This window comes from Enoplosus armatus, chromosome 19, assembly GCF_043641665.1.
Source record: "Enoplosus armatus isolate fEnoArm2 chromosome 19, fEnoArm2.hap1, whole genome shotgun sequence".
Lineage (NCBI taxonomy): Eukaryota > Metazoa > Chordata > Actinopteri > Centrarchiformes > Enoplosidae > Enoplosus > Enoplosus armatus.
In genome coordinates, this window is record NC_092198.1 from 469674 (window position 1) to 495395 (window position 25722).

Below are 25722 nucleotides of genomic sequence, written 5' to 3' on the forward strand. Positions count from 1 at the left end.
TGTGCATTACACGCCACTACACCACAATCCTTTGTCAAAATAAACCGGACATTTTAGTTTTCATTTATTCGGTTACTCAAGTACATTTCTTTGAGTTTGATTGTCCTCACAAACACTGTCCGCACACGGTGTCCTCACAAACACTGTCCACACAGAACACACACAAGCTAAACTACAACCGGACCCTGACCTCTGACCTCTCAGCTGTTGTTATTTTACTTGTATTACCAGAAGCAGTATTTGTAGTAGTATCACTATTAGAAGTGATAATAATGAACTTTATCTGTATAACACATTTTAAAACAAAGGTACAAAGTCTTTACAGGGACAAATGAGTAAAAAGGCTTTTAAAGAAAAGTGTTTTGGAAGCTAAAGTCTATTTGAAGAAGAGGTTTAAAAGCAGACACCATCTGTGGCAGCCTGAGGTTCTGGAGGTTCTGGTCCCCTCTGTTAGGAACTGAGGACTGAGGAACAGACTGAAGGGCCCCGCCCGGGATCTCAGGCTGCATTCTGCCTCATAAGAAACCAACATGTCCAAAACATAGTCGTGTACCACTGTGATCAACACTGCAGCTTCATCACATCTCTCAGTGCTGAGCTGGTCATCAGTTCATTAGATGGTCAGTAAGCACCATCTGGTGGACAGACAGTAGAACTACACCATCTTATCACTGACTGGGTTTCTGACAGCTGTTGGACTGGTTCTGACGTCACTCTGATGTTTTTATAGACTTGGTCTCTGAAGTTATGAGGGTGTAACTGCATCCTCAGATCAACAGACTCCAGGACTGAAGAGGAAGAAACCAGCAGCGCCTTCTGTTTCCTGGACACATGAAGGTGAACAGTGTCTGTAAATTGACCTGAAGTCAGTTCAGCAAGTGAGAATCCCACCAGAGGAATCTGTAAATGTCTGATAATCAGGATCACTTTGATCACATTGTGTTGTCTCACTGTTTGACTGTACAGTAGAAATGTTTCTTGATGCTGATCGGCTGTTTCATAATATCTGTTTGAAATATGCTGTAAAACTTGATGTACAATGATTTTAGAAAGATTTACATGTAATATTGTTGACGTTTCTCAAGTAGAATCAACAGCAGTTTGATTGTAATCTGAGCTCACGTCATCGGTGACAAAAATGTGTCTGAACTGGTCTGACAGCTTGGATCAACTCGGCTTTAACTGTTAATAATCTGAAGATTAGTGTTAACTGTTAAAATACAGCCTCCTTCCAACACTGAGACTGACTTGGTCATCACAGTCCAGGTCTCAACTGTCCCAGAGGCTTCAAAATCCTTTCTAGATGGACCAGAGCCGTCAGGGGCCCCCACAAGAAAACAAAATGTGAACTATCCAGTGTCTCTCTAATTTAAATACTTTAAAGATAAATATTAAGACTTTTTGGGTGCACTGTATCAAATTTTTACAATCTAACAAAAAAATAATTTAGTGGACAACATACTGTATTTATGGGTGAATCTGGGGGCTGGGTAACACATTTTGGGGTTGTCAGATCCTGTTCAGGGCTCCAGCAAGGTTTCTGTCAGCCCTCAGTATTTGTGTCGTGTTAGTGACAGTAATGAGAAGAAATGTGTCCTGTGATGTAAAGCTTGTTGTAATGAATGAGCGTGTCGCTGTGTTTGTGTGAAGGTGGGGGCTCTGCTATGAATCAGTGTGAGGAGACGGAGGAGGGAGTCCCTCCCTCTAAAACCGCTCTGTATGGAGACCAGGACAGCCAGACCAGAGCTCAGAGGTGACGTGAGGATCTCTAACTGTCCATGACTCTTCTCCATGTCAGAGCTCAGCTCTCAAATCACTCTAACATCATTATTCCCACTCAAAGCTCTGTGTGTGTTGTGTTGAAGGCCAGAGCAGCAGAGACCAGACTCTGCTGGACTTGGAGCTGGAGCTGGACCTGGACCCAGCTGTATGTCCATCAAGAGTGACCGCTCTATGAAGAAACTTATTCACTTCAAAGTTGGACACCACTCAGCTGATCAATGGTCAGACTGTGAGACGTTAGTGTCTGTTACTGTCCATCTCTCCTGATGAGGTTTGATGTCTTTATATAAATCACTTCCTACAGTTTTCAAAATCATGTCACACATTAATCAGTCTCAGTACAGAAAATAAAATCTGAGCAGTAAAAGCTGCTGCTGCCTTCAAGGAGCTTTAATTCCCAGGAATGACACAACTTCATTCATTCACTGTCGTCTTACACATTGTACACCTCGTTGGACTGTAACTATTAGTTACTTTTAGGGTTAAACCTGTTGATGACGTTCCCATAACAAAACTGTTGATAAAGTGTTTTCCTGACTTCACCATTACTGTCAGTCAAAGCTCTGTGTGTGTCGTGTAGAAGCAAGAAGCAGCAGCAGAGACCAGCAGAAGCGTGTTTAAGAGTACATCACTGAAGACCTGATTAAATACATGTATACTAAATGTATTTGTGGGTAGTCGTTGGCGACAAAAATAATACTTTAAAAACAACAGACAGGAAGCTCAAGTTTCCTACCAGAAATATAATGACATCTCTGAGGCCTGTTGTGGTCCTACTTTCAGAAGATCAGGTGATCATGTTTAAGCTGACTGTGCCGTGGGAAGATTGGATCAGAGGTCCACGAGAGGAAGAAGGCCAAATATCAGGTGCTGGTAGAGCAGAGTCAGGGGCAGGGATGGAGAACTTGTGTACCGATAGAAGGGGGATGTACAGGCTTCGCTTGCTGCTCACTCGCCAGAACATTCACTCTGCTGGGCGTCATGGGGGTGACAAGGAAGAGAGCATTCAGGACCATATCTGAGGCTGCAGATGGCTCTCGATCAGAAGGAGCGATCCATAGAGCTACTGGGATGTTTGGCTTAGCCAGTGATGCCCCAGTAACAGACTGGACAGACTGGACAGGTGGGAGGGATACTTCCTGGTTGTCACTCAACTATCATCAATTGAATCGATGTCTTCTGAGCCAGCTGAGCCATGGTAACAATGCCAGTTTGTTTTAGCCGTGTGCCAGGAGAACGTTACCTGCCTGACTGCATTATGCCAACTGTAAAGTTTGGGGGAGGAGGGATAATGCTATGGGGTTGTTTTTCTGCGGTTGGCCTAGGCCCCTTACTTCCAGTGAAGGGAAATCTTAATGCTTCATCTTACCAAGTCATTTTGGACAATTCTATGCTTCCAACTTTGTGGAAACAGTTTGGGGAAGGCCCTTATCTGTTCCAGCATGACTGTGCCCCAGTGCACAAAGCAAGGTCCATAAAGACATGGTTGGATGAGTTTGGTGTGGAAGAACTTGACTGGCCCGCACAGAGCCCTGACCTCAACCCCATTGAACACCTTTAGGATGAACTAGAACGGAGATTGCGAGCCAGGCCCTCTCGTCCAACATCAGTGTCTGACCTCACAAATGCTCTTCTGGATGATTGGGCAAAACTTCCCACAGACACGCTCCAAAATCTTGTAGAAAGCCTTCCCAGAAGAGTGGAAGCTGTTATAGCTGCAAAGGGGGGACCGACTTCATATTAATGCCTATGAATTTGGAATGGGATGTCGTAAAAGCTCCTGAAGGTGTAATGTGTAGGTGGCCCAATACTTTTGTCCATATAGTCTATGTGTATGAATGGAGGACCCAGGTCCAACACAATGTCCAGCAGGATCACATGTAGTCGCAACAACAACAGGATGGCTTTTCCCTGGCAGATGGAAGTTTAGGGAGAGCCACAAAATGGACAGTTTTAGAGAAACAGTCAACAATGGTGAGAATGATTGTGTTACTTTTGGAGGGCTGGGGACCCGTCACAAAGTCCAGAGCAACGTGGGACCAGGGACAACCCGGGACAGGTAGGGGTTGGAGCAGCCCAGATGGAGGATGGTGAAAGGATTTTCCTCGGGCACATACCGTGCAGGCGGAGACAAAGGTGTGAGTGTCAGCTTCCATAGACTGGAGGACCTGGGAGTAGAATGAATCAGGTACGTATAAATGGTTCTGTGGGGTTAGGGTTAGGGTTGTGTGGGGGTCTGGAGAGAAACTGAGTGCAGGGAAGAAGTGGAGCCTGGAGACGACCAGCCTTCTCTCTGCGCCGCTCACGCAGCCAATTATCTACCTTGATGACCAGGGCAACAGGACTCAAAACTGTTCATTGCAAGAAGTCAGTTCATCCTTTAACTGATCATTTAAACCACTCCAGAAAACCCAACATAACGCCTTGTCCTTCCACCTGCTGTCTGCTGCTAGCGGGCGAAACTCCACGGAAAAGTCTGCCACACTCCTACAGCCCTGATGGAGCTTTAGCAGACGTTTAGCAGCGTTACCGTGATGGCCAGGGTGGTCAAAAACACTTCACTTTATTTACAAATTCCACAAAGGGCAGTGCAGTTACTGTGTGATTGCTGTTTTCAGCCTCTGCCCAAGCCAACACTCTCCCTCTTAACAATCCCACCACATAATGTACTTTGGACTGGTCCAAGGGAAAAGTCAACGACTGCTGACTGAAAACCAAGGAGCACTGCAGAAAAAAACCTCAACGCTTGTCCAGGTCTCCAGTGAAGGGTTCCGTGTCCAAAGCGTGGGATTCCCGTTGTGGAGGGTATACGGAGGATGGCTGAGCTTGAGGCAGCGGGGCGACAGGAGCTGGCGGAGCGAGTTGAGGTTAGTTAAGTCACTTGATTAGCCAAATGATTGAGCTCGTTTACCAGTGTTTGGTTGCTGTCAGCAAGGCCCCGGAGAATCTGGTCGTGCTGTCCCAGTAGTGCTCCCTGACTGGAGATTGCCTGTTGAAAGGGAGTGACTTCCAGGTTGGCGTCCGCTGGGTCCATGCTTGGCCAGATCATTCTGTTATGTTCTAGCTTAGAGAGGGACCCAAAAGCAGAGTTGAGAGAAGGCTGGTTGAATGTTCTAAAAAGGTTTGAATTGTAAGATGAGGTGATAGATGAAGCAGTGGACCTGAGGCACAGGCAGACAAAAGTTAGTCAGGAACTCCAAACAAAAACTCACGACACACACGATCAACTTCAGAGGAACAAAGTTTGGCCTTAACGCTGTTACCACGTGAGAAACTGAAAGATCTGGTGAAGACTAGAGTGAAGAGCCAGGGTTTAAGTATTGCAGGTCTGGATTAGTGGATGGTGAACAGGTGTGAAGGATGAAAGACAGCCGGAGATGATCGAAGCCACGCCCAGACACACAGAGAGAGACTGACAGGGAACTGATGAGACACTCCTGGGGAAAAACAGTGGAGCACAAGGGGATCAGGAGGAGAGCCCAGTTGACTACTTTACATTTGATAAAATGAAATAAATACATTTAACATATTAGAGTATTTGATACTGTTTATTGTTTACTTTAAGTTAAATATTTATCTGTAAATCAGAGCACCTGTTGGCTTTTACTCCGACTGATTGAAAACAAGCCTATATCATTTAACTCCATGTTGATATAATGTAATATAATATACACCTAAAATTATTAAAACTGATAACCATTGGTGTACATATCTGTATGTTATATCGGGGGCTGGGAGGCTTGGAGTGCTGTGTTCTAAAAAGTCTGTCACTTTTAGCCTAATAAAATGACAAAAATCACCCAAAAAACAAGCAAAGATGGACTCGCCAGTCGTCGATATGTTCGTCCAATCGGCCTACATTTACATAATTCATTGTTGGATAAAATCAACGTTTGTCATAATATGATGGATCACATTAGCTGGTGAAGTCATTTGGCAAGCTAGTCAACTAACAGATCCACTCAGGTAGGATTTTGCTAGCAATAACGTTAGCGAGCAAACAAGCTAAGGTAAGCCAGCTAGCTGTAAGCTACACTGCATGGATCAGGTGTTGGTTGGTTCGTATCGTTAGCTGATAAGGTGATTTGCAAACAGCAAGCTAGCCAATGTACCAGCCAGATCAGCCCCGGGAGTTTGGATGACATTATCCACTCAAGACAGTATTTTGCTACCTTAGCTGGTTAGCAATTCGGCTGCATTAGCAAGCAAGCTACGTGGAGTACTCTGTGTTTTGGTGGGTTAGCTAGTGTTGCACTCTTGGGACTGTAGGGGAGCTGAACATGAAGCTGTTGGAGAGGCTAAGCACGCGAGAGCGCATAACCTCACGTCTCACGTCGGTTTGATAAATAATAATACATCATAATTTAGTAGTTGATTATATTTTGTATTATTAATCTGAATTACTAAAGTTATCAGATGAATACAAAATGCTAATTCAATAAATACAAACTCAAACTAGTACAGTATTTGAGTAAATGTAGTTACTTACTTTCCACCACTGCTCCTCAGCTCCTCCCTCTGAGTGTCAGACACTCAGAAGAAACAGACTGATTCTGGACCTGCTTCACCTGCCATATACTACCTCACTATTTATTCTTTAAATACATACATACATAGACATTGCTATTGTATATATTTTTTACTTTTATTTTTCCCTTAAATATTGTAAATGTGTATATTTTTTATTCTCTATTTCTTATTTTTTATATTTTGTGCATACTTTTATTTCTAAATTTATGCTACTCTTGAATGGGAGCACCGGTAATGTATAATTTCCCCCCAGGATCAATAAAGTATTTCAGATTCTGATTCTGATTCTGCTCTTTATCTCGTTCCACTTGTCTCACTAATATTCACTATTTGGTCATTTTTAATCATGTGATCTAACATCTACACACAGCAGTTATGTAACTCAGTGTCACAGCTGAGGATCTCATCTCAGCTCCACTTCCAGTCCTGCAGTCTGCAGTTCATGCTTCAGCGACATCATTCTCCTCCCACATACACACACACACACGCACACGCACGCACATGCACGCACACACACACGCACGCACACACACACACACACACACACACACACACACACACACGCACGCACATACACACACACACACGCACACACACGCACACGCACGCACATACACACACACACACGCGCACACACACACACACACACACACACACACACACACACCTCTCTTCATTTTCACTGTATTGAAAGCAGGGATTTCATCACCAGCTGACAGAGACTGAAGCTGCTCCTCTGAAACCTGAAAGTCACTGAAGAGTCATAGTTGAATAATAATAGTGTTTATTAGAGTTTATTTACAGAGATGTACTCACAGTACTGGAACACAGCTCGGGGACTCAGACCGGACTACAGGAGATACACAGTGAGTATCAGACACTTTATTATCTTCATGTGAAATCTTCCCTGCAGTCGAGACAAACAAGACTTTCAAATTAAAACCCTCGTTATGAAAGTAAGTTATGAAAAGATTTAACTCTGGATTGTGGCATTTCAGTGGTTTTTGGTTGAATTTGGCTTCATTTTACCAAGTATATAGTAAATACATTATTTTTCCAACATGCATTTCTAAGCTGTTGCTTTGAATGTCAAGCCTGGTGACCTCAGGTGATTTCCTGTCTGGCTTGACGCAGGTGAAGCTGACTCACCTGAATGTACTTTTACATCAAATGCTCAGAATCAGAATCAGAATCAGAATTACTTTATTGATCCCCGGGGGTGAAATTGTACAGTACTGGTGCTCCCATTCAAGAGTAGAAATTAGCAAAAATTTAGAACTAAAAGTATGTGCAAAATATAAAAATAAGAAATAGAAAATAAAAAATATACACATTTACAATATTTAAGTGAAAAATAAAAGTACAAAAATATATACAATAACAATGTATATGTATGTATATATATATATACGTATTGCACTGGTGAACTCGATGTGAGTTAACAGTTAGGGAGATATATTTAGACATTTATCACAGAAAGAGTTATTCCCAGAAGGTGATCACATGAACTGTAAAACATATTGACCCTTTTGTTTCTTTGTTCCACTTCCTGTTTTGTCTCTTGGCTTCTGGTTTCTGTTGCTGGCTGCAGTAAACTCAAGTCCAAAGTCTTGGACCTGATTGGTTCACACAGCCTGCTTTGTGAGGAGGTCACGTGACCTGACATCACCACAGATATCAGATTAAAAAGATCATCTTCGGCACAAAGTTACGTTAGCTAACAGCTAGCTGAACTACATGTAGTTTGCTTTGTGTTGCTGCAGCTGTTTCTGTGGTGAAACATGTGACTCCTCAGTAGCCGCAAACAGGATGAAGAGCTCAGTTTGGTTATAAATGTTGCCTGCTGGTCTGGAGCCTTCATACACTCTGAAATGGTTCTCAAATGAACCCTTCTATGTGCTACAAGCCTGAAGAACTATTTATTTAGTCTTACATAGACTATTGTTGTTATTAAACTCAACACTTGTAAACACAATAAGCGAAAAAAAGATCTGTTTATTGTGATTATGAGGAAGCGGAAGGCGTGAGGAGTCACAGGTGGATTTTCAAAAAGACGCTTTTATTCACCCAGAAACAATTCTCGAATAGGCACAACAAAAGACCTGGGCTCATAAAAGAGGTCTAAACAGAACTGGACTCTGGCCTAAACTGAACCTAAACTGAACAGAAACTGAACAGAAACTGAACTTAAACTGAACTTAAACTGAACATAAACTGAACTTAAACTGAACCTAAACTGAACTTAAACTGAACTTTAACTGAACAGTGATCTACGGTGGCCCTGACAGCTCAACACCACAACATGTTTGTTTTCTCACGTTTCTTCTAAAAGCTGCTCATGTGCTGTTGAACTGGTGAAGATGTTTTGTTCATTTGCTTGTGTTTTCTTAAATTGCAGTGTGTTGAGCTCTCAGGGCCACCGTACAGGTCAGACCACTGTAGAAACCAGAGGGGTAACACAAAGACAAACTAACTGAACTACAGATAAAACAACACAGGACAATTTGCCCATCAGTTTAAATATTTTAAGAATCAACCAAAGTATCAAATAACTAATGCACTCAGTCAAACCAAATCTGTAAAGTAGAAGTCCCACTCACCCCCTATGATGTGGCAGCACTTGGTACAGTCTGATTGGCCACTTCCTGTATTTAACAGCTGGGCTTTAAGAGGCTCTTCATGCCCCCAGCAGCAGCAGCAGCAGGTAACTGAAAGAACGACTCAAGACAAAGTGACGTTAGGCTAAAAGTGTGAAGCTACAGCTGCGTCATCATTCACCTGTAAATGTGCAGAAGGTGAACAAACTACAGGAAGTGTTTATAACCTGCAGGTGGTGGAGGGCGAGACTCTTCTTCCTCTGGCCTCAGCGTGTCGCAGGAAACGTCTTCGCTCTGCAGGAGAGGATGGCGAGGAGGCGAGAAGCTGCGCGTCGCGGCCGAACCCCGAAGGCTCGCTGTCGGCCACCCAATTGAGCCACTACGGCGAGCCGGAGGAGGGGGGGGAGGAGGAGAAGCTGCAGAGGCTGTGTCAGCGCTGCCACATCATGGCGTCTCAGCTGAACAGACAAGCAGCCGCTCTGGCCGACACCGCGGCTCTGAAGGTCAGAACAACGACACACCGTACTCCTGTTTACAGGCAGGAAGACGCAGCACATTCAAACATGTCCACCAATGGGATAGAAGTTAGGCACAGTTTGATTGGATGTGAGGAGCAGAGGGGTGGGACAACGAGGAAAGAATCAACACGAGCGTGATTCAGTGATTTGAGTTTAAATTTCATGCAGGTGGAACATGAGGTCATCTTCATCTCTCCTTCAGAAGAGGAACACGAGGAAATATTAGAGTCACTGTTAACGTTCAGCTTGCAGACAGCTGGTAGAGATGTGATGGTCTGGTTTTAGATTCTCTTCCACAACTATGTAATAGAATATAAAATATAAACTTGTTCAACCAATAATCATCTGTATATATCCATGTTGTATTGGGGGGCGGGGCGTTGTGGTCTAAAACAGTTTGGGGACCGCTGGTCTGGTAGCTTTTAGCCTCTTTCAGCTCCTAGTTTTGGTTTTACTGTGTGTGTGTGTGTGTGTGTGTGTGTGTGTAGGACGAAGGTCAGCAAGTTAACACGAACATGATTCCAGCTTGTTTGTATTGATTTATAGATCGCTGACGTGTATTTCTGGATGAATGTTCGGACTCCTCAGAGTCAGTGAAGTGTGGAGGCCTCGTCCTCTGACGCTGAGCTCCTCTGTCAGGTTTTCAAATCACAGCTCTGTTGGGGCGAGAGAGCTTCACTCTCTATGGTGTTGACTCTCTCTCTCTCTCTCTCTCTCTGGAACACAGCGCTCTCTGATTCGATGATCAGACTTCACTGCCTCTCTCTCTTTATCTGACTCTTTCTCTTGCTCGCTCGCCCACTCAGTCTCTAACCCAGTAGTTTTTCTCTCTGCTGCACACACACACACACATACACACACACACATACACACACACACACACACACACACACACACACACACACACGGTCAGGCTCTCTGCTGTAGTTTGCAGGTCTGAACTGTGTGTGTTTCCATCCTCCTGGTTTCATGAGATATGTGTAAACAGTGTTTCCTGTCTGAGTGTAAAAGTTCTTTAAACAGACTCGATGAATAAATGAAGCTGAGACTGAAAGTGAAGATCTGGAAACAGCGATGACGAGGCTGTGACCTTCCTCACATCACAGATGGCATGTTTCCATCATGTTCTCCACATGGTTCTCCATCATGTTCTCCACATGGTTCTCCATCATGTTCTCCACATGGTTCTCTGTTGTCTGAGCTTCCACTGGAGCTCTTTAATGACGTCATCTCGTCGCATCCTCTTCTTCTTCTTCTGTGGTGGTTTAACAGCAGCGACTGGAGGATTAGCTCCACCAGCTGTTTATTAGCTCCGCCAGCTGTTTATCTCCTTCAACCAGTGAACTCATGTTCACACAGCAGCAGTGCATGATGGTTACAGGTTGTGGAGTTTCTTTTGGGGGTTTTGGGATTAAAGTCATAATATTTGGAGGACAAATGTCATGTGATGTGAAAGTAAAGTGGAGATAAACGTCATTTTCTGATATTGTTTATTGTATAACTTTATTCTCTTCTCTACAGTTATTACCTCATCTTCATCATTATAATCATCATCATCACCATCATCACATCTTTTGTCTCAAAATATTAAGATTTTATTGTTGTTATTATGTTTTGATCCTGATTCTCTGTCACAGTTTTCTCATTCACTTCAATCCAGTCAGTTTGATCCCAGCAGCATCTGGTGGACGTTGGAGGAACTGCAGCGACACGCTGATCTGAGACGATCGGAGCAGGAAGTGAATGTCCCGCTGCAGTAAAAGCCCAGAGGACCTGCACAGTCAGTCAGCAGGATCTTTATGAGCTCGTCATCATGACGTATGACTGGACCTCCGTCAGCCAGACAGGAAGTGTGTCAGATCTGGAGTCAGTCGGGCCACTTACTATTCTGGTTATTATCACGGCTCATATGATGTTGATGGAGCTCTGTCCGCTGGAGTTCAGCTTTGTCCAAACTTTCCCTTTTCAGCATGCAGGCTGCTAGCTCGGAGGCTGGGGAAAACTTGTCCCAGCAGCCTGCATCCGGTGAGTCAGACTAAAACTCGAGCACACAGAGGTTTAACTGAGCTACATGCAGCAGAACTAGAGACAAGAACTAGAGACTAGAACTAGAGAGAAACCAGGGACGTCCTGCTGAAGATAAATGACTCCTCCTCCCCTGTTTGAGACAACTAATCGAGTCCAAGCGGCGCAGCCAGCGGCTGACTGAGACTAATCCTCTGCTCACTGTGGGACCCGAAGACCAGGACCTAAAGACAAGGACCATCCTTCAACCTGCTGTGGCCACTCTTTAAAGAGTTTATATTCAGGCCGTGACGCACCAATCACATTTCAAAGATGTGGAGCAGCTGATGTGTGGCTTCATCACGATCGATCTGTATCAATCATCAAGTATTGATCCTCCTAGAAGGAGGGCTGGAGTCCTGAACGTTGTGACGTGAACTCAGTCATGTGAGACGTCCTCTGATTAATTAATCTGTCAGCTGGTTTTACTTAACCGTGTGTGTGTGTGTGTGTGTGCGCGCGCAGCTCGAATATCATTTCTGGATGAACTTTACTTCTTAACGTCTCTCTGTAACTGAACATGTGATGATATTTATTTGAGTACTTGTACACTGTGGTATTAGTACTTTTACTGTAGTACTTCTTGCACCAACAGAGAAGACTGTTTTTTTTTTGTTTTACTGTTTGAAACCAGTTCAAGTCAAGACGAGGACACGATCAGACATCAGTCCTCCACTGAGCTCCTTCCTCTCCTCCCTCTGTCACCACACATCACTTCAACATGGCCGCCGAGTCCAGAGTCCAGAGTCAGTCCTCGCTACGCTAACGAGCTTCAGAGGAGTCCGGTTTCTCTCAGAGCCCGGAGGGTTCACACAGAGCTCAACATGGGGGACAGAAAGACACATCATTCAGTCACAATAAGGGGAGGACAGAGTACACCAGATTAGAGAATTAGACTTCTAATCAACTGGATTAAGAGAGCCGGACTGACTCCTTTACGTTCATGGGATCTCACTTTCAATTAGAACATAGAAGAAGCGGCTGCTCTGGGTTCAGTTTCACACGTGGCTTTAATTAGTCTGTAATCTGACTACATGTTGAAGATGACCCCCCCCCCCCCCCAGGCTGTGGCTGAGTGTCAAAGTAAAAGCCTACTGTTTTTGTGTCGTCAGATTTAACAAATCATTCCCTACTTGTTTCAGAGCTGATGTAGCTGGATGAGAGTTAACCAGATTAGATTAGCCTGGATTAACTGAGCAACACACACAGAATGGGAAGTGGATCTTGGTTGAAACTTGTTCACTTTTTGTTTGTAAAATAAGAGCATGTAGTTGAAGCTGAATCAGCTTCTAATTTTTTAAGGCATTTGTAAATGATACAAATTATACATATTTGTTGGCATGATATAATGTTGATGAATGGAGGGCCCATCTGTCTCTGTCCCAGCAATCTGGTTAAACAGATGGCAATCCATCCAATAGTTGCCACTGCAACGGCATTCTTTATGGCAGTGGTTCCCGACCTGGGGTTCCTAACCCCCATCAGGGGTCGTCTCTTGCCCTCTTGATTGTAAGGGTGTAAGAAAAAAAAATATATATAAGATATATATCCCTTGTATTATATTTGTTTCTCCCCCCTTATTTTGGTGTTCCCGGTCAAATTTGACCGGTCTGGTTTAACTGCTCTTACATTAACACAAAAAACATAATGCTGTAAATAATTTCTCCAACTAATGGTGAACATGAATAACTGCAGTGAATATACAAAGAATAGACACTGAAAATTATAATAATAATCAAAGCAGAGACCAAATTCACAGAACATCATAAAATCAACATGAATAGTCATTTTTGTGTGTGTGTGTGTGTGTGTGCGTGTGTGTGTGTGTGTGTGTGTGTGTGTGTGTGTTCACACACAGGAGTGGCATTGTACAATCAGGTTGGAGTGTGCCTTGCAAACGCAGGCATCACATTTGTAGCATTAGGTTGTGGATGTGTGAGTGTGCATGGGGATGTTTTCCATCTAATGGATGAACATAATCTAGTATTACCCATTCATTTCCTATGCCGGTCATTTTTGACCGGGAACACCACAGGTGTTACAAAGTTGATTAGACCACTCAAAATTCAATGAAAGTGGTGATCAGCAATTTTATATGTTCAAATGCCTAGTGTGGAGGATATCATAAGGCCTTGAGGCAATCAGAGGAAAAATAAAAATTTTATGATTTTATGAAGTTGTAAATCGGTCAGATTTGACCCAAACACCACAGAAGGGATATATATACATATATATACATATATATATGTATATATATATATATATTTATAAAATCTGGGATTAAATTTGAATAATATAAGCAGCTGAGGAGTTTGTCTTTGGCTGAAACACTGAGTTTATAATTCTCTAATCATTAGTAATGAATGTAGAGTGACTTGCACTTTGTTAGATTTCTCTGTCTCTGCTGTAACCGAGATGAAAGAACCCATTGAGTCCAACATGTCAGTTCTGCTGCCTGCAGGTTCTCACCGTCTAATAAAGAAAACCAGTAACGAGATGTTTTCCTGCAGCACTCGTGATGAATGAGATAATTAGAGCTGAGGGAGACGACGCAGCCAGTTCAGCTTTTACCTTCAGCAACACCAAACACACTTCCAAACTCTCTCATATCCAGAGACGCAATCCGTGTGTTGATTGATTCATTCATTAATGTGAGTTTGTATGAACAAGTCCCAGAGCAGCCGAAAGACAAATACACTCTCTTCGTTCTGTTAGTCATCAGGACAAACACCAAGTCGACCAATGAGGAACCAAATCTGCTGTTTCTGGAACATTCAGTCAAATTTCCGCCTGTTGAAAACCAGATAAATGATGTTCACATATTTTATTCCAATTTCAGTTGAGTTTCAGTGACTCAATAATTCCAAAAGTGTGCAGATAGTCTGGTCCACATTCTTTAGTATACTGGACCTGCAGCACACATTCGACCGAAGAAAGTCTGAGTTAAATAATAAATAGATGCTGAACATGTTGACTGGAGTCTTCAGGCAGACCAATGAAACAGGAGATAACTAATATTTCTTTCAAGGTGAATGAATGAAAGTGAATGTGAGTGTTAGACTGCCATCAGTGATGAAGGCAATAATAACTAATAATCACTTCATGTGTTCTCAGCTTCAAACGATGACGCTGTAGGTCGTCTGTAATCCTCTTATTGTCCTGATTGTGTTCACGTCTCCTCCTCTAGCTCGCTTCCCATCCTTCCTTCCTTCTTCCCTTCCTTCCTTCCTTCCGTCCTTCTTCCCTTCCTTCCTTCCTTCCTTCCTTCCTTCCTTCCTTCTTCCCTTCCTTCCTTCCTTCCTTCCTTCCCTTTTCCCTTCCTTCCTTCCTTCCTTCCTTCCTTCCTTCTTCCCTTCCTTCCTTCCTTCCTTCCTTCCTTGTATGTAAAGTTCATCTCAGCATTTTTATTGTGATTTACATGAAATCCCAAAGCAGGAAGCGGTCTGGCCTTCAGTTCAGGTCCTAACATAATCTAATCCAGTATCAAGGTTGTGTCTGGTGATGGGGTTGACGCACTGGAGCATGCTGGGTAATAATTATATCCTGGTTGATTCTGTGCTGTCTCCTCCTCCATCAAAGCTGGACGTTGTTGAAGAGTTCATTCAGACCGACGAGCGGACAGACGGTTCGTTACAGTTTCTGTCCGTCGGTGGAGGTCAGACTGTCAGCCGACAGCAGACTCGCTCCTGAACCTGGACCTCCACCTGCGTTCACGCACTCAAGACCGTCACAGTTATATTATGGATCAGGTCTCAGCTGACAGCTCTTATAAGTCTGAGTCATTGTTCGCCAGCAGAGGTCACCGACATGTTAACTTTGAAATGACTGCTTATGTTGAGTGTCTGGTGAAGAGGATCTCTGATCTTCATCCTGTGAAAGAAAGGGGCACAGTTTCAGCTGATTGGATCAGAGTTCAGACTGAAGGAGGAGAAGTTGCTGTTGCCTCCAGCTGCCGTGACGCCCTGCTGTCTCCACCATGAATAGACCGAGATTTACAAACCTGACGTCTGAAGGCAGAAAGAACCAGAATGCTGGTCTGGAGTCAGGTGGTCGAGAGTTGGAGCAGCTTCAGGATTATAAAACTAGAGGATCAACGAGACTCTGAGCCGTTTGGAGCTCACAGGTTAGTTTTTACACGTCTTCATCGATGGATGAAATCTTCATTTTATTACTTTTTATTCCTCAAACGTTTGTGTTCTGCGACTCTGAGGATGTTTCCACTTTCTTTACATTCAGTTTATGAATGTGACCATAAATCCGACACATACAACATCAGAACCAAGAAGAAAAGTGGTGAATGAAGAGTTCATCCTTCAAGGTCCTTCAGGATCCTTCAGGTCAGCAGCAGCCTAAAACCCTTTTGACTGCAGGCATGATCCTGGTCTCTTCTGTGGATCAAAAGGTCGAACAACACATGAAAGTGTTTATATGTGTTTGGAGCTGCTGGACTCCAGAACACACTGGTTTCTAACTGGTCTGTGTATCTGTAGGAAACACTGACGCCAGAGTGGACGTCTCTTTAACAGCGTCAGAAATATTCAGAATGTTTCTGCAGGATGTCTCGGAAACTGACCTCAGTGCAGTTTAACTCTGTTTCCACTGACTAGTGTGTACTGCTGTGTACTGTTCAGCAGATCTCTCCGTCCAACGCAAACATCAAATAATACTAATTGATGCAAGTTTTGGATGTTCTTTCACTTGACTGTTTCTGTTGTTATTGTGTCAGCTTCAACTTCTGACGTTGAAAATGTTTAATGGTCTTTAAACTGTCCTCCCGCCCCCTTCAGGACCCGGCCTACGCCTCCTTCCTCTTGGATAAGCTCCAGCGCCTCCAGTGGCCTCCTCGTGGCCGCCATGCTTTAGGGGACACTCGCTGTGACGTCTGCAGCGCCTCCTTCCACCAGCTGAGACGTCTCGCTCTGCGTCGTGCTCTGGGCATCAGCAGGGACATGACGCCTCGCCCCAGTGTACCACCGCCCACCACTAACTCCCGCCCGGCCTCAAACAGCAGCTGGGGGGGCGACAAGCTGCCGCTGAAGCAGCAGAGATGGTCGTATGAGGAGCAGCAGGGGGGCGGGACTCCGTGGAGATGGGGCGGAGTTCAGAGCACCTACCTGGGTGGGGGCGGGGCCAAAGGGCTGGCCACAGTCACACCCCTCCCCCTGAACGCACAACACTACCTGGAGGGAGTGTGGAGAGTCTCCTGCTGCAGACCTGAACCCCAACACAGAACGGTAAGCAGGGAGGGACAAACTGCATGTAAAGGGTCTCAGGTAGGAGGAGGGAGGGAAGGAAACAAGGAAGGAAGGAAGGAAGGGAGGTCTCTGTCTCTCTCTGTCTGTCTTTCTGTCTCTGTCTGTCTGTCTGTCTGTCTCTGTCTGTCTGTCTCTCTGTCTTTCTGTCTCTGTCTGTCTCTCTCTGTCTCTGTCTGTCTCTGTCTGTCCCTCTGTGTCTCTGTCTGTCTCTGTCTGTCTGTCTTTCTGTCTCTGTCTGTCTGTCTCTGTCTGTCTGTCTGTCTCTCTGTCTGTCTGTCTGTCTCTGTCTGTCTCTCTGTGTCTCTCTCTCTGTCTGTCTCTGTCTGTCCCTCTGTGTCTCTGTCTGTCTCTGTCTGTCTCTCTGTTGTCCCATTCAGTACATTTCTTGGTTGTAATTGTTAAAAAAACAAATGTACCGTCGTGTTTCAGTCGTTTCTTCCTTTAGAGAAGCTTTAAATGAGCTGCAGGTTTTCACTTCAGAGATGAAACTGTGTCTGCAGAGACCAGAACCAGGACCAGGAACAGAACCAGGACCAGGAACAGGTGGCACTAAGCTGATTATTCTGCCTGCAGCCAAGAGGGAGATGACACAATCTGCAGTTTGGCAAAAGCCTAAAGAGCTGATTCACAATCTACCAAACAAGCCAAAATTTATCAAACTAAATTGAAAACAAACCAAGCTAAGCTAAGCGAAACCAGAACAAACACCACACACCACAGAACCAGAACAGACACTTTCTCTTCCTAAAGACCAAACCAGACCAAACGTGTCCATGTTCCATGTCTCTCGGCTCTGGTTTGTGTCTTAGTGGTTTTGCTCTGGTGGTGGACTTGTCCTGCCGGCAGCACTCTGTGTAATCCTGTTAGCTGGCAGAGCGTGTCCCAGTCAAACAGCTGAATAATGGACTCCCCGTTTACCGCTTCCTGTTAACACGGTAATCCACTGTAACCAGGCCGCGGATCTCAGCCCAGAGATGCAGAAAAGAGGAAAAGAAGAGGGAGGGTAGGAAGCAGCTTGTGTCCTGACAGAACAAGGACAGACTCAACAACAAAAATCATATGATTCATAACCTCATGAATACGATTAATAAACTAATACATTGATGTGAATTTGAATTGTAATGCTCTAAAACTGATGTACAGCCTTGTTTTTACAATTAAACTCATCATAAAAACACCAGTCAAATATAATTCAGTAACACACACACACACACACAAATTATAATACTGTGTGATGAAATATTACAAAATATTTGAAACTCACTGTCAGTTAAATTCTGACAGAGCAACGAGCCCTCTGTGTTCTCTGGTCATTAGCGTGGCCCAGCAGGATTAGCCATTAGCCACAGTGAGCCGGAAACCTTCAGTTCTTGACTCAGCAGCCATATTGTGACAGAGCAGAACAGGAAGTTTGGATGCCAGCGATCCGGTTAATGACCAGAGCTAATTACTTAATGACCTCCTCATCCAGAGCTTCCTCCTCCTGCAGCTAATGGAGCGTCAAGCTAACCATGTTTTCCTGCTGCAGCTTCTCCTCTGGGATCTGATCTGGCCTCGTCCCCGTTAGAGGATGTTAATCTACAGTTTTTAACAAAGCAACGAGACTTCAGGAGAGAGAAATCCTGTTCAAAATAAACTATTTATTCAAGGGCATAAATAATGTACCTGACGATGAAGTAAGACATCAACAGAGACGGAAATCCACTGAATAAAAAAGGTGTACAGAAGTGTGAGGAGTTTCTCTAAAGGTGGAATCAGGACAGACTGTAATCATTGAGCTTTAAAGTTGTAAAAGGTGGATTTGTTCTCTTTTGGTGGAGCTAGGCTAGCAGTTTCCCCCTGCTTCCAGTCTTTGTGCTAAGCTAGGCTAAACACACCCTGGAGCTGTCTCTGCCCTGGACACAGAGATCTGGCCTGTTCCTTCAAAACCACATTTCAAAATATTCAGCAGACCGAAATATATTACAATCTGCAGCTTCACTTAATTCAGTTTCTGATCCTGGATCAGTTTTGGATGAATTCAGTAACCATGGTGACGTGTTCAGAATCAAAGTGAAGATAATCTAACTGGAGGTCAGAACATGAACCTGAGTGATCCAGGAGAGACATGAGTGTCTGTGCTGATGATGTCTTTATTTTTATTTTTTCCTACTTCACAACTTTATCTTCCAGCTCGAACCTTTATTAATCCCCGGTATCGATCCTAACGACAGCATTGTCAGCACTGCTCCCGTCGCATGTCTTAATGCACAGCAAAGAGTTTTTAGTTGGGTTTGACCCCTGCGTCTTGTCTGTCAGGGTTTGACTTCAGATGGTGTCTATGTGACCATGAAGAGTTCGACTCAGGACGTCAAACCAGCAGCTCACAGCATCGCCACCCAAACCAGCCAACCACCGTCTGCTGCAGCTGCCTTCTTCATCAGGTCAGTGAACGCAACCCTCCTCAAACCTTTAACCAAGGTCTTCATCCTCAAGCCATTATAATAATAATACTAATAATAATAATACTTGTCTTTATTTTAAATTACAGTTTGTAAAGATCCCAAACCCGTCAGGTAGCATTTTGGGGGAAATGTGTCTCAAATGCTGCAGCAGACTATATTCGATATGTATAATATTTATAATATTTATAATATTTCTGTAGAACAATGACGACATAAACATGAAGTCTTCCATTTGAATATTTCAAGCATCATATTCGTCTCTACTTTAGAGATATTTTAAGGAAACTTCAAAAGGTTAAAGTTTGGATGTGAAGGTACTTTCACTGTGAGGGAACTTGTCTGCTCTCAGAAAGAGACTGAATCTCATGAATTCCCCCTCAGGGATCAATAAAAGGTTTCATGTAAGTTCATCCCATCCGTCCTGCTCCAGATCCAGTTGTGAGAACACGGTTCAAAAGTCAAGTGCAGAATGTAATTGGCAGGTTTCCTATTTGTATCTGGTTTGAGTGGTTGGAGCTGTCAGAGAGCAGCGGAGCAGCAAGGTCTCCGGGGTTCAGGAGGGTTTTCGGCTCCGTTTGTCTGCTGGTTTATTGGTGCTGAATAACTGATAGTGTGTCACGTGTTGTCTGATGATGATCCACTTCACATTTCTGTTCAGCTGTGAGACGCAGGCAGGTCCAGTGAAACAGTATGTCAGACGAGTCCACAGTCTGTCTGACAGTCGGGAAGGGCAGACGGCATCGAGGGAAGTTCAGCCCAAAAACTAAACTGAGAACAGAAACCAGACGCTCTGCTCTGTTTCCGTCACAGTTCGTACAGTTTCAGACCTCCAGGTTGTTTTCCTGCACTGCTCTCTGTATGACGACGCAGCAAAGAAGAAAAAATAACAATAAAAAGTGCAGTGATTCGACTCTGGGGCTTCCCAACATTCTTATGCACCTGTCTGTGTGCAGGTGAGTACATATTCATTTTCATGAGGACTCGGGTCTGGATTAAAATCATTTGCCAGCAAATGGGATATTAAAATGACTCAACATCCCACACAGATATTAATCCTGTCTGAGGAATCATAAAGGGGTAAGTTGTCTCGTCCCAACAGTATGCAGCCCTGATGAGGGTCTGAACAGGTGAGATGAGTGACAGAGCACCTGTGGGAGGCACCTGGTGCTGCAGTAGCTTTAAAAACCTACTGTATAAATTCATCTCTGACATAAAGCAGTAAGTAAAGCATTTCTTCGACTCCTCCAGAAGCTCCAGCCCATTCAAACACCTTCAGACGAGTCTCAGGGTTGGTATTACCCAGCATTCACTTCAATGACTTCCCAGCATGCATCTGTCAGAGGATGGTGAGGGCTGAGGGGAGGCAGCAGAGTCACTCGGCTTTTATCTGAAGATATTTGAAGGCTCGATGAGCCTGCAGCTCCATGCAGAGCACGCACACACAGTAACACACACACAGTAACACACACACACACACACACACACACACAGTAACACTAACACACACACACACACACACACACAGTAACACACACACACACACACACACACACACAGTAACACACACACACACACACACACACACACAGTAACACACACACACACACACACACACAGTAACACACACACACACACACACAGTAACACTAACACACAGTAACACACACACACACAGTCACACAGTAACACACACACAGGTTGCAGTGTGAGGTTGTAGTGTTCAGCAGTGAGGTTGCAGTGTGACGCTGCAGTGTGTAACAGTGGTTGCAGTATTGAGCAGTGTGAGGTTGTAGTGTTTAGCAGTGTGACACTACAGTGTGGGTTTGCAGTGTTTAGCGAGGTGAGGTTACAGTGTGTAACAGTGGTTGCAGTATTTTGCAGTTTGATGCTGCAGTGTGAGGTTGCAGTGTGAGGTTGCAGTGTTCAGCAGTGAGGTTGCAATGTGACGCTGCAGTGTGTAACAGTGGTTGCAGTATTGAGCAGTGTGAGGTTGCAGTGTGAGGTTGTAATGTTTAGTAGTGTGACACTACAGTGTGGGTTTGCAGTGTTTAGCGAGGTGAGGTTACAGTGTGTAACAGTGGTTGCAGTGTTTTGCAGTTTGATGTTGCAGTGTGTAACAGTGTGAGGTTGAAGTGTGAGGTTGCAGTGTTCAGCAGTGAGGTTGCAGTGTGACGCTGCAGTGTGTAACAGTGGTTGCAGTATTGAGCAGTGTGAGGTTGCAGTGTGCAGTCAGAATGTGAAGATCCGAGTTTTATTTCATTTCCTCTTGAAGTCAGAAATGATTGCACTGCATCCTGCAGTTTGTTCTCTTTGTTCAAAGAGCCAAACAACTTTAAAAGCCACTTCACACATAAACCTTTCAATGAAATTCATGATACTGACGTCACATGGAAACGTGTACTTTCCACCACTGATTATGAATGTTTGCACGCACAGACTCTTTCAACATACAAAGATACTGTACATTTGTAATGTACAGTCTGTTGTTGGCGGAAGTTTGGTTTTAGTTTGTAATAATCTTCAGCCAGCAGTCAGCAGGACTGTGAGCTCAGCCAGCAGTCAGCAGCTTCAGGATGTTTTACTGCAGCTGTCATCTCTGTTTTAGAAGAGGTCAAATTAAAAAAGTTGGATGTGGAGACAAACTTCTGTGGAGGTTTTACTCTGAACTTTAAGTGTTTTGCTGATTCACTGGTGGTTCAGTTCTGAGACTGAAGTAGAACTAAATCCTCAACAAATTGAATGAAACAGATCCACAGTAACTGCTACGCTTTCTGTTTATTTAAGTCTACTTACCTCTTTATAAACTGTAACTATGTGGTAGCGACTGTAGCTGTGTTCACTGTGTGTACTTTGACTGAAGTCTGTCACTGAGTCACTGAGATGCTTCTGTGGATTTGAACAGTATTTGCATAAACATGAGGTGTTAATGTAAAGATGGAGGTGGATACAGTAGAGATACTTTATCTTCCTTTTGCTCCATCATCTGCTGGTGGGGCCCTTCCAGGCTCCTGTAGCTGAAATTAGAACAATCACACCGCTGTTTAAACTTAGTCAAACGTGATTTGTCTCTTGTCTCTGCGAGTCTGAACTCCAACAGGCTGCAGGAGGACAGTCAGTCTGACAAAATGAAGGTTAAGATAATGAAAAGCTTTTCCTACAGAAGACCAACAACTACAAAGTGAGCTTTGATTCTATAATGTTCCAGATTATACCATCCCGTCAGTTTTCAGATCAGTCTCTGTTCAAACCTGCATGTTTACGTGATGCTAACATCAAAATAACCTCAGGAATAAGAAGCAAACTGGAAAACCAGCAGGACGCTTCTTTAAAACAAGATGTAAACATCATAATCCAGTGAGTTAATGATGGAAAATAAGTGAAAAGATAAATGTCAGTCTTTATGCAGCAGCAGAAGAAACTGAGTCAAAAAAAGGAAACGCTGAATATGGAAAGATGCCAGAGACTGAAACAGTTCAGGCTTCCTGCCAACAAACAGTAAGAAGGCGACAGTTGGAGATTCAACAGGGGACGACCGCATTAACAGAAATATGAAAACGCTACCAGGCGACTGGGGGTTATTACAATATGACAGCCAGCGATGATTTCACTCCATCTGTTAGTCAGTTTGCAGAGAAATCCCACAATCCCCTCTGAGAACTGAAACAGAAACAGTTTAGTGGAGCTGCAGACGATGAGACGATCAGAAAAAAGCTTTTTATTGACCCTTTTCTGCCCCATAACTTCACTTTGAACACGAAGTATGTTCTGAAGATGTTTGGATGATTCTTTTGGGTTCATTAGTTGTAGAAATATCACAACACAAACAAATGAACAGATTCTACTTGTGCGACTCTGAATATGGCCCCCCGCCTGTACGATACGTCTGCTGCTGTCACATTCTGTTTTTTAAACTGTCCATCGTGAGTCTGATAATGTTAAGGAAGTGAAGTACTCTTTTAAAATGTATGGCCCCCCTCACAGCCAACCCAGGCATGGAGCCTCACTGGGGGGCAGCTCCTGATGGATCCATGCGTCGCTGCAACAAAACATCCGCTCGCCATCCGGCTGCTGCAGCTAACATTCATTTGCAGTGAAACAACATGAAAACAGCTGTCACAGCTCGTCAGTATGGGGGGGGTCAGGGGTTACTGGGGGTGTTGGGAGGTGTCAGCTGACATCTCACCACGTCTCTGTGTGGAAGCTGCTGGGCTTCGGTTGTAATTATAAGTGACAAACCCCCACAGAGGCAAAGTCACCCCCCCCCCCATCTGATAGGGTATGCATTAGCTGCTGCATGCTGTTCATGGTACAGAGAGCACAGGGGACGAAGAGGAGGGTGGAGTGCCTTTGAACAAAAGGAAAACCCTCACAGGCCTTCATCTGGTCTTAACTCAGGAGAGGAAGAGCTCTCTCTGTCTGAGACCTTCAACATATTAAAGTGTCTTCTCACATGAAACAGAGACCCCCCCCACCAAGCTCATCTCACATTCAGCTTCAAGGAGGGAAGAGAAGAAGAAGTTGTCCATAATTCAGAGGATGGAGTGAGCTCCGTCAGGATGGTTGTGACAGAGGTCTGGAGGTCTGAAGGTCTGGGGGTCTGGAGGTGTCAGTCAGGTCAGAGTTCAGAGACATTATATGTAGTCTGACAGGTGTTACAGGAGCCTGGCAGATAATACTGAGGGCTCAGCTTTTACTTTGAAGTTCACTTTGTCCGTCTGTGTGTTTTGGTGTAAACTGAGTCTTTAGCCCCCTTCAGACGGGGGTTCTGTCTGTGTGTGTGTGTGTGGGGGGGGGGGTTACAGCCCTTTTGAGCTTGTTGTTGGTTAAAATGAGAATGAATAGTTCTGGTTTCAAACTTCCACCAGTAAAAAACCCCAAAATGAACTGAACATTGAATCCATCTCCCCACTGAGGAGGGTCGAGTTCCCCAAAGTGGATTCCTGGCTTCCGGCCGAGCTTTTCTATCGACTTCCTGGACTGAAGAGCGTCTCTCCTGAATCTGTGAGACCAAACAGATTCTCTGCATCAGTCTGTGGTTTCCTCCCTGAATGTACTGCAGCAATGCACCAAAATATGACCTGGAAATGGCTCCTAACAGCAACACGGAGGCTTGTTAACCATGCAGGGTCTGATGTCAGTGAAACACAAGTCAGAGCTGCTGCTGACTTTGAGAAGTTACAAGAATGTAAATCAGACTGAACTCAGAGCAGCAGAGAGGTAGAGACACATGAAGTGTAAATCATTCTGGTTTCACCCGCTTTGTTCTAAAAGAAGTCGTCTGTGTCTTTAATCACTGAATCAGTCCCAGTCAACAGAGTTCAGATCATCGTTGGATTGAATCCACTTGGACACGTGGATATACTTCATGCTTCTCCACAAGGCAGACAGGAGTTTGACTGTTGTCAAAATATTGGATGGACAGATGGACACACTGCAGGACTGAAAATCAAACCTGTTCATGTTGGAAGATTTTAAAAAAACACAGATTATGTTCTTCACCAGCATGTTTTTTTACGTAGAATTCTAACATTTTTTAAATTCTCTCTTTCTAAAACATCTCCACCTGACAAGGTTTCAGGTTAGGGGACAATTGTGGTCATAAAAGTCAGATGTTTCTGGTCTGTTGCATTAAGAGTCCAACGTGGACCAAAACCGTCCAATATGAACCTGATTCAAAGGACACCGGCCTGTGAAAATTAATCTGTCTTTACACTGAAACACAGGTCCACGTCTTCAGGTGGACATCTTCAGGTGGACGTCTTCAGGCGGACATCTTCAGGCGGTAGTCTTCAGTTGGACGTCTTCAGTTGGTAGTCCTCAGGCGGACATCTTCAGTTGGTAGTCTTCAGGAGGACATCTTCAGGCGGACATCTTCAGGTGGATGTCTTCCAGTCAGCAGTGAATTAGAGAAGCAGCAGCTTCAGTTTCCTGCTTTCTGTCTGGAAATAAAACGTCCAGGTTTCCGTCTCAGCAGGACGCTGGACTCTCGGAGTCTGTTTCTAGACGTGGGTCACGTTGTTGCTCAGCTGTCCCTGGGCAGCCTGCTGCCCTCCTCTCACTGCTGTGGGGATGTATTAGGATAAGATAAGATAATCCTTTATTAATCCCTCAGCGAGGACATTTGCATTGTTCCAGCAGCGTACAGGACAGTGCAATAGACACATAAGAAGGTAAAGGGACTGTACTGCACATAGAGTCTGCTCTATCCAGTCCAGTTTATTGTTCAGGTGAACACCCAGGTACTCGTAAGATTTCACCATCTTGATGTCCATTCCCGGGATGTTCACTGGTGTGGGAGGGGTGCGTTTGCACCGGCGGAAGTCCACCACCATCTATTTGGTTTTCCCCACATTGATGTGGAGGCGGTTCCGCAAAGTCCTGGGTCAGTTCTCTGTATGCAGAGTCATCAGAGAAGTTCTGCAGGTAGCAGCTAGCAGAGTTGTGTGTGAAGTCTGCAGTGTAGAGGGTGAAGAGGAAGGGAGCCAGGACCATGCAGACAACCATGCCAGACTCACAGTCCCATATCCTCACG

General features: G+C 44.4%; 1 protein-coding gene and 1 long non-coding RNA gene across 2 annotated transcripts in view; both read left to right on the forward strand.

The window, feature by feature from the left end:
- Nucleotides 1-656: 656 nt before the first annotated feature.
- On the forward strand, nt 657-2303 carry LOC139302459 (uncharacterized). Its single transcript, XR_011598906.1, has 3 exons — nt 657-837; nt 1651-1753; nt 1866-2303. It is a non-coding gene; the product is annotated as an uncharacterized lncRNA (long non-coding RNA).
- A 4815-nt stretch (nt 2304-7118) lies between these two features.
- Nucleotides 7119-25722, forward strand: part of kif26aa (kinesin family member 26Aa) — a 51252-nt gene continuing 32648 nt past the window's right edge. Inside the window, exons 1-4 of the mRNA XM_070926122.1 lie at nt 7119-7178; nt 9143-9412; nt 16279-16725; nt 19045-19169. Coding sequence (XP_070782223.1) covers nt 7119-7178; nt 9143-9412; nt 16279-16725; nt 19045-19169 — 902 coding nt within the window. The remainder of the gene's footprint in view (nt 7179-9142; nt 9413-16278; nt 16726-19044; nt 19170-25722) is intronic.